The sequence below is a fragment of the Salvelinus fontinalis genome, chromosome 3 (genome assembly GCF_029448725.1).
Source record: "Salvelinus fontinalis isolate EN_2023a chromosome 3, ASM2944872v1, whole genome shotgun sequence".
NCBI lineage: Eukaryota > Metazoa > Chordata > Actinopteri > Salmoniformes > Salmonidae > Salvelinus > Salvelinus fontinalis.
In genome coordinates, this window is record NC_074667.1 from 71,993,828 (window position 1) to 72,003,837 (window position 10,010).

General features: G+C 43.6%; 1 protein-coding gene across 1 annotated transcript in view; it reads right to left on the reverse strand.

Annotated features, from left to right (window-relative positions):
- The window catches only part of slc38a3b (solute carrier family 38 member 3b), an 82,771-nt gene that overhangs the window by 22,578 nt on the left and 50,183 nt on the right, over positions 1-10,010 (reverse strand). Inside the window, exon 8 of the mRNA XM_055917896.1 lies at positions 9,880-9,961. Within this exon, the coding sequence (XP_055773871.1) occupies positions 9,880-9,961 (82 nt within the window). The remainder of the gene's footprint in view (positions 1-9,879; positions 9,962-10,010) is intronic.

Consider the following 10,010-nt stretch of genomic DNA (forward strand, 5'->3'; position numbering starts at 1 on the left):
TCGCCACAACAGTGTCAATGTGAAACACCTCAGGCTTGCTCGGCCATGTCCTGCTGCTGCCGCTGACCTGTGAACAAGCTAGTAACATTAACACTAAGGGAACAAGCTAGTTATATTATCACCATGGGAACAAGCTAGTAACATTATCACCATGGGAACAAGCTAGTTGCATTATCACCATGGGAACAAGCTAGTAACATTAACACCAAGGGAACAAGCTAGTTATATTTTCACCATGGGAACAAGCTAGTAACATTAACACCAAGGGAACAAACTAGTAACATTAACACCAAGGGAACAAGCTAGTTATATTATCACCATGGGAACAAGCTAGTTATATTATCACTAAGGGAACAAGCTAGTTGCATTATCACCATGGGAACAAGCTAGTTGCATAAACACCATGGGAACAAGCTAGTTATATTATCACCATGGGAACAAGCTAGTTATATTATCACTAAGGGAACAAGCTAGTTGCATTATCACCATGGGAACAAGCTAGTTGCATTATCACCAAGGGAACAAGCTAGTTGCATTAACACCAGGGGAACAAGCTAGTTATATTATCACCAAGGGAACAAGCTAGTTGCATTATCACCATGGGAACAAGCTAGTTATATTATCACCATGGGAACAAGCTAGTTGCATTATCACTAAGGGAACAAGCTAGTTATATTATCACCAAGGGAACAAGCTAGTTGCATTAACATCAAGGGAACAAACTAGTTGCATTATCACTAAGGGAACAAGCTAGTTATATTATCACCATGGGAACAAGCTAGTAACATTAACACCAAGGGAACAAGCTAGTTATATTATCACCATGGGAACAAGCTAGTAACATTAACACCAAGGGAACAAGCTAGTTGCATTATCACCATGGGAACAAGCTAGTTATATTATCACCAAGGGAACAAGCTAGTTGCATTATCACCAAGGGAACAAGCTAGTTGCATTATCACCATGGGAACAAGCTAGTAGCATTAACACCAAGGGAACAAGCTAGTTATATTATCACCAAGGGAACAAGCTAGTTACAATAAATAACACCAAGGGAACAAGCTAGTTACAATAAATAACACCAAGGGAACAAGCTAGTTACAATAAATAACACCAAGGGAACAAGCTAGTTACAATAAATAACACCAAGGGAACAAGCTAGTTACAATAAATAACACCAAGGGAACAAGCTAGTTACAATAAATAACACCAAGGGAACAAGCTAGTTACAATAAATAACACCAAGGGAACAAGCTAGTTGCATTAACACCAAGAGAACAAGCTAGTTATATTATCACCAGGGGAACAAGCTAGTTACATTATCACCAGGGGAACAAGCTAGTTACATTATCACAATGGGAACAAGCTAGTTGCATTATCACTAAGGGAACAAGATAGTAACATTATCACCAAGGGAACAAGCTAGTAACATTAACACCAAGGGAACAAGCTAGTAACATTACCACCAAGGGAACAAGCTAGTTATATTATCACCATGGGAACAAGCTAGTTGCATTATCACTAAGGGAACAAGCTAGTTGCATTAACACCAAGGGAACAAGCTAGTTATATTATCACCATGGGAACAAGCTAGTTATATTATCACCATTGGAACAAGCTAGTTGCATTATCACTAAGGGAACAAGCTAGTAACATTATCACCAAGGGAACAAGCTAGTAACATTATCACCAAGGGAACAAGCTAGTAACATTATCACCAAGGGAACAAGCTAGTAACATTATCACCAAGGGAACAAGCTAGAAACATTATCACCAAGGGAACAAGCTAGTTACATTATCACCATTGGAACAAGCTAGTTGCATTATCACTAAGGGAACAAGCTAGTAACATTATCACCAAGGGAACAAGCTAGTAACATTATCACCAAGGGAACAAGCTAGTTATATTATCACCATTGGAACAAGCTAGTTGCATTATCACTAAGGGAACAAGCTAGTAACATTATCACCAAGGGAACAAGCTAGTAACATTATCACCAAGGTAACAAGCTAGTTACATTATCACCAAGGGAACAAGCTAGTTGCATTATCACCAAGGTAACAAGCTAGTTACAATAAATAACCACAAGGGAACACGTTAGTAACATTGACATCAAGGGAACACATTAGTAACATTGACATCAAGCTAACAAGCTAGTTACATTAACATCAAGGTAACAAGCTAGATACAATAAATAACCACAAGGGAACACGTTAGTAACATTAACATCAAGGTAACAAAATAGTAACATTAACATCAAGGTAACAAAATAGTAACATTAACATCAAGGTAACAAGCTAGTTACATTAACACCAAGGTAACAAGCTAGATACAATAAATAACCACAAGGGAACACATTAGTAACATTAACATCAAGGTAACAAAATAGTAACATTAACACCAAGGGAACACGCTAGTTACAATAAATAACCACAAGGGAACAAGCTAAACTCAACAAAAAAAGAAACGTCCTCTCACTGTCAACTGCGTTTATTTTCAGTAAACTTAACAAGTGTAAATATTTGTATGAATATAAGATTCAACCACTGAGACATAAGCGGAATAATTTCCACAGACATGTCACTAACAGAAATGGAGAAATGTGTCCCTGAACAAAGAGGGGGTCAAAATCAAAAGTAACAGTCAGTATCTGGTGTGGCCACCAGCTGCATTAAGTACTGCAGTACCTTTCCTCCTCATGGACTGCACCAGATTCACCAGTTCTTGCTGTGAGATGTTACCCCACTCTTCCACCAATACACCTGCAAGTTCCCGGACATTTCTGGGGGGAATGGCCCTAGCCCTCACCAACAGGTCCCAGACGTGCTCAATAGGACTGAGATCTGAGCTCTTCGCTGGCCATGGCAGAACACTGACATTCCTGTCTTGCAGGAAATCACGCACAGTATGGCTTGTGGCATTGTCATGCTGAAGGGTCATGTCAGGATGAGCCTGCAGGAACGGTACCACATGAGGGAGGAGGAAGTCTTCCCTGTAACGCACAGCGTTGAGATTGCCTGCAATGACAACAAGCTCAGTCCAAGGATGCTGTGACACACCGCCCCAGACCATGACGGACACTCCACCTCCAAAATCGATCCCACTCCAGAGTACAGGCCTCGGTGTAACGCTCATTCCCTCGATGATAAACGCAAATCCGACCATCACCCCTGGTGAGACAATTACCGCGACTCGTCAGTGAAGAGCACTTTTTGCCAGTCCTGTCTGGTCCGGCGTCGTTGTTACCGGTGATGTCTGGTGAGGACCTGTCTTACAAAGACTACCTTACCTTATGTTCTATCCAGCTGCCTATGATGTCATATATACTGTACTGTACATACTATCCTCTTACTTCAGATGTAGCCTCTACTATCCTCTTCCTTCAGATGTAGCCTCTACTATCCTCTTCCTTCATATGTAGCCCTCTACTATCCTCTTCCTTCATATGTAGCTCTCTACTATCCTCTTCCTTCATATGTAGCCCTCTACTATCCTCTTCCTTCAGATGTAGCCTCTACTATCCTCTTCCTTCATATGTAGCTCTCTACTATCCTCTTCCTTCATATGTAGCCCTCTACTATCCTCTTCCTTCATATGTAGCCCTCTACTATCCTCTTCCTTCATATGTAGCCTCTACTATCATCTTCCTTCTTATGTAGCCTCTACTATCCTCTTCCTTCATATGTAGCCTTCTCTTCCTTCACATGTAGCCCTCTACTATCCTCTTCCTTCACATGTAGCCCTCTACTATCCTCTTCCTTCATATGTAGCCCTCTACTATCCTCTTCCTTCATATGTAGCCCTCTACTATCCTCTTCCTTCATATGTAGCCCTCTACTATCCTCTTCCTTCATATGTAGCCCTCTACTATCCTCTTCCTTCATATGTAGCCCTCTACTATCCTCTTCCTTCATATGTAGCCCTCTACTATCCTCTTCCTTCATATGTAGCCCTCTACTCTCCTCTTCCTTCATATGTAGCCCTCTACTATCCTCTTCCTTCATATGTAGCCCTCTACTATCCTCTTCCTTCATATGTAGCCCTCTACTATCCTCTTCCTTCATATGTAGCCCTCTACTATCCTCTTCCTTCATATGTAGCCCTCTACTATCCTCTTCCTTCATATGTAGCCCTCTACTATCCTCTTCCTTCATATGTAGCCCTCTACTATCCTCTTCCTTCATATGTAGCCCTCTACTATCTTCTTCCTTCATATGTAGCCCTCTACTATCTTCTTCCTTCATATGTAGCCCTCTACTATCCTCTTCCTTCATATGTAGCCCTCTACTATCCTCTTCCTTCATATGTAGCCCTCTACTATCCTCTTCCTTCATATGTAGCCCTCTACTATCCTCTTCCTTCATATGTAGCCCTCTACTATCCTCTTCCTTCATATGTAGCCCTCTACTATCCTCTTCCTTCATATGTAGCCCTCTACTATCCTCTTCCTTCATATGTAGCCCTCTACTATCCTCTTCCTTCATATGTAGCCTCTACTATCCTCTTCCTTCATATGTAGCCTCTCCTATCCTCTTCCTTCATATGTAGCCCTCTACTATGTTAGGATTTATGTTTATGCACTATAGCCTGTTAGCATATTGTTTTGTTACACACACAGAGGTTAGATTACTGGACAATACCATATTAGGAACTGTTTCAGTGTAGAATCGACAGACACAAGACGGATCTAATCTACGCAACGACCAGATGCGGACATCTGAAAGAAGGGGACCAGTCTGAGTAACGGTGATAGGCTGTGCAAAGTCTAAACCGCGCTCAGCCTCTACTGTGATAGGCCAACAGACGCGTTGGAACTACGTCATCACGGTATAAGAACAGCTGTTTACGTACTTCCTGCCAGTTCCCTGCTTTACCCTGCGTGATGATACAGCGAACCCGTATATACCAAAATTGCATTTGCCATTCATTGTTTGCGGTAATTAAACATAATTAAAGAAAGTTAGCAGACCTTGCTTTTTATTTATCCTGATACCGGCTGTGTTACACGCAGCGTTCACAACTATCCTCTTCCTTCATATGTAGCCCTCTACTATCCTCTTCCTTCATATGTAGCCCTCTACTATCCTCTTCCTTCATATGTAGCCCTCTACTATCCTCTTCCTTCATATGTAGCCCTCTACTATCCTCTTCCTTCATATGTAGCCCTCTACTATCCTCTTCCTTCATATGTAGCCCTCTACTATCCTCTTCCTTCATATGTAGCCCTCTACTATCCTCTTCCTTCATATGTAGCCCTCTACTATCCTCTTCCGTCATATGTAGCCCTCTACTATCCTCTTCCTTCATATGTAGCCCTCTACTATCCTCTTCCTTCATATGTAGCCCTCTACTATCCTCTTCCTTCATATGTAGCCCTCTACTATCCTCTTCCTTCATATGTAGCCCTCTACTATCCTCTTCCGTCATATGTAGCCCTCTACTATCCTCTTCCGTCATATGTAGCCCTCTACTATCTACTTCCTTCCTATGTAGCCCTCTACTATCCTCTTCCTTCATATGTAGCCCTCTACTATCCTCTTCCTTCATATGTAGCCCTCTACTATCCTCTTCCTTCATATTTTCATATTCATATTCCTTCATAAATCTAGAGTCGGCTTTCTATTCCGCAACAATGCCTCCTTCACTCACGCCGCCAAACTTACCCTAGCAAAACTGACTATCCTACCGATCCTCGACTTCGGCGATGTCATCTACAAAATAGCTTCCAATACTCTACTCAGCAAACTGGATGCAGTTTATCACAGTGCCATCCGTTTTGTTACTAAAGCACCTTATACGACCCACCACTGCGACCTGTATGCCCTAGTCGGCTGGCCCTCGCTACATGTTCGTCGTCAGACCCACTGGCTCCAGGTCATCTACAAGGCTATGCTAGGTAAAGTGCCGCCTTATCTCAGTTCACTGGTCACGATGGCTACACCCACCCGTAGCACGTGCTCCAGCAGGTGTATCTCACTGATCATCCCTAAAGCCAAAACCTCATTTGGACGCCTTTCCTTCCAGTTCTCTGCTGCCTGCGACTGGAACGAATTGCAAAAATCTCTGAAGTTGGAGACTTTTATCTCCCTCAACAACTTAAAAAATCTGCTATCCGAGCAGCTAACCGATCGCTGCAGCTGTACATAGTCCATCTGTAAACTACCCACCCAATTTACCTACCTCACCCCCCATACTGCTATTATTTATTTACTTTTCTGCTCTTTTGCACACCAGTATCTCTTCCTGCACATGATCATCTGATGATTTATCACTCCAGTGTTAATCTGCTAAATTGTAATTACTCGATTTATTGCCTACCTCATGCCTTTTGCACACATTGTATATAGATTCTCTTTTTTTTCTACCATGTTATTGACTTGTTTATTGTTTACTCCATGTGTAACTCTGTGTTGTTGTCTGTTCACACTGCTATGCTTTATCTTGGCCAGGTCGCAGTTGCAAATGAGAACTTGTTCTCAACTAGCCTACCTGGTTAAATAAAGGTGAAATAAAAAATAAAGAAATAAAATATGTAGCCCTCTACTATCCTATTCCTTCATATGTAGCCCTCTACTATCCTATTCCTTCATATGTAGCCCTCGACTATCCTCTTCCTTCATATGTAGCTCTCGACTATCCTCTTCCTTCATATGTAGCTCTCGACTATCCTCTTCCTTCATATGTAGCCCTCTACTATCCTCTTCCTTCATATGTAGCCCTCTACTATCCTCTTCCTTCATATGTAGCCCTCTACTATCCTCTTCCTTCATATGTAGCCCTCTACTATCCTCTTCCTTCATATGTAGCCCTCTACTATCCTCTTCCTTCATATGTAGCCCTCTACTATCCTCTTCCTTCAGATGTAGCCTCTACTATCCTCTTCCTTCATATGTAGCCTCTACTATCCTCTTCCTTCATATGTAGCCCTCTACTATCCTCTTCCTTCATATGTAGCCCTCTACTATCCTCTTCCTTCATATGTAGCCCTCTACTATCCTCTTCCTTCACATGTAGCCTCTACTATCCTCTTCCTTCACATGTAGCCCTCTACTATCCTCTTCCTTCATATGTAGCCCTCTACTATCCTCTTCCTTCACATGTAGCCCTCTACTATCCTCTTCCTTCATATGTAGCCCTCTACTATCTTCTTCCTTCATATGTAGCCCTCTACTATCCTCTTCCTTCATATGTAGCCCTCTACTATCCTCTTCCTTCATATGTAGCCCTCTACTATCCTCTTCCTTCATATGTAGCCCTCTACTATCCTCTTCCTTCATATGTAGCCCTCTACTATCCTCTTCCTTCATATGTAGCCCTCTACTATCCTCTTCCTTCATATGTAGCCCTCTACTATCCTCTTCCTTCATATGTAGCCCTCTACTATCCTCTTCCTTCATATGTAGCCCTCTACTATCCTCTTCCTTCATATGTAGCCCTCTACTATCCTCTTCCTTCATATGTAGCCCTCTACTATCCTCTTCCTTCATATGTAGCCCTCTACTATCCTCTTCCTTCATATGTAGCCTCTCCTATCCTCTTCCTTCATATGTAGCCCTCTACTATCCTCTTCCTTCATATGTAGCCCTCTACTATCCTCTTCCTTCATATGTAGCCCTCTACTATCCTCTTCCTTCATGTAGCCCTCTACTATCCTCTTCCTTCATATGTAGCCCTCTACTATCCTCTTCCTTCATATGTAGCCCTCTACTATCCTCTTCCTTCATGTAGCCCTCTACTATCCTCTTCCTTCATGTAGCCCTCTACTATCCTCTTCCTTCATGTAGCCCTCTACTATCCTCTTCCTTCATATGTAGCCCTCTACTATCCTCTTCCTTCATGTAGCCCTCTACTATCCTCTTCCTTCATGTAGCCCTCTACTATCCTCTTCCTTCATGTAGCCCTCTACTATCCTCTTCCTTCATGTAGCCCTCTACTATTCTGTGTGAGAGTGAGTGACAGGCACTTATTCAGTCAGACACACTGTATGAATCACTGTAAACCCATTTCTATTTAAAGAACCTTGGGCCATAAACAAACCCTGACGCCACAAATGTAAAAGCACCTGAAACCAGAGAATATGATGTACTGACCATGTCTGTATAGAGGGAGCTAAAGAAGTATGGGTGTGTGCATGCTGTTGCGTGTGCATACTGTTGCGTGTGCATACTGTTGCGTGTGCATACTGTTGCGTGTGCATACTGTTGCGTGTGCATACTGTTGCGTGTGCGTACTGTTGCGTGTGCGTACTGTTGCGTGTGCGTACTATTGTGTGCGTACTGTTGTGTGCGTACTGTTGTGTGTGTACTGTTGTGTGTGTGTGTGTGCGTGCGGTTGTGTGTGCATACTGTTGTGTGTGTACTGTTGTGTGTGTGTGCGTGTGTGTACCTGCTGTTGTGTGTGCATACTGTTGCGTGTGCATACTGTGCGTGTGCATACTGTTGTGTGCGTACTGTTGTGTGCGTACTGTTGTGTGCGTACTGTTGTGTGTGTACTGTTGTGTGTGTGTGTGCGTGCGGTTGTGTGTTAGTGCTGTTGTGTGTGCATACTGTTGTGTGTGTACTGTATAAATGTCTGGACATAAAGATTCCTGTCTATGTGTTTGTGCCTGCGTTGACCTGTCCTTTAGTGTGACCTGAACTGAGGCTGCCACCCCAGTCCAGACAGCTCTCAGCTGTCACCTGAGAATGTGTGTATGTGTGTTTGCTTGATATGTGCTTAATCCTTCCCCCAATACACACACACACACACACACACACACACACACACACACACACACACACACACACACACACACACACACACACACACACACACACACACACACACACGTCACAATCTGATCCTGTCACACCCCTCCTCATCAACAACAAAGGGTGATGACAGGCCTTCAGAGAACTCTAATATCCCTATGGAGGAATACCTGCACTCTCCCAGAAATGAAACGCACACCCATAACAACAGTTCAACACACTGCAACCACTTAGCTACAGGACACACAGAAACCCACTGAGAAACATGGTCTGAGCATCAGACTAGATGGATAACAGAGGGCTCTAAGCCAGAGCACAGAGGACGGATGGAGAAGCCGTCTCATCTCACCTCCCTTTGTCAGGATGCCAACACCATTGAGATAAATATGAGTCATTTTCACTGCTCTTCTGGCAGCACTACTGTACATTTCTTTCATGTATTCAACTCCCCCGTGTCAACTACAGGCAGTGTGCTTTGATGCAGGGCTGAGCCCTTTGGCCAGGCTAATAGAGAAGGGAGCTGTGATGTTTCCTAAAGCAGCCTGGCTGACTGGCTAGGTAGAGCAGGACAGGGCTCAGCTCTCAGCACTCTCTGTTGTGTCCAGTCCAGGGTTTGTTTTTAAATCCAGCCAGAGGGAGAAGCAGTGCAGGAAACCACTTCAGACAGCCAGGGACCGTAGGGGCGCCCAACACACCACTCCCCGCATCACCACCACAACACTTCTGTTTGGAGGCGTTGTCACCGCAACCTATGGGCGGGCGAAGAGACGTATGCTAGCCATTCCTGACAGTCCTCTCTGTTCTGTCTAGCAGACAGCAAGCTCCCACCCCTGCCCCACCTCTCACCTGGAACACGAGGCAATGCCAGGTGAACCAGGGTCCATGCAAAGCTACCAGCTACAGCTCCACAGGCAGAAAGGGCCTTCATCTTCATCTGGGCGTTTAGCAGTTCACAACGTTGTGGAAAATTCCGATATACTTTATAGAACAAACATGTCTCACTTACATGCAAAATAAGGAATCACATCCACTCTACTCTTGCATTTTATATGTGCAACATTTGCCTACTGTGGGCCTGGAATGTAGAGACATGTTAGATCTAGTGGACAGACCAATAAGAGTACTCACTCAGCCATGGGGTCTGCCCTACTGAAGGCCTGGATGACCAATGGGAACTCAGACTTGACGATGTACAGGTAGCTGGACATGGCTGTGAGGAGTAGAGACCGACAGAATCTGAGTGACACAGTCAGTGACAT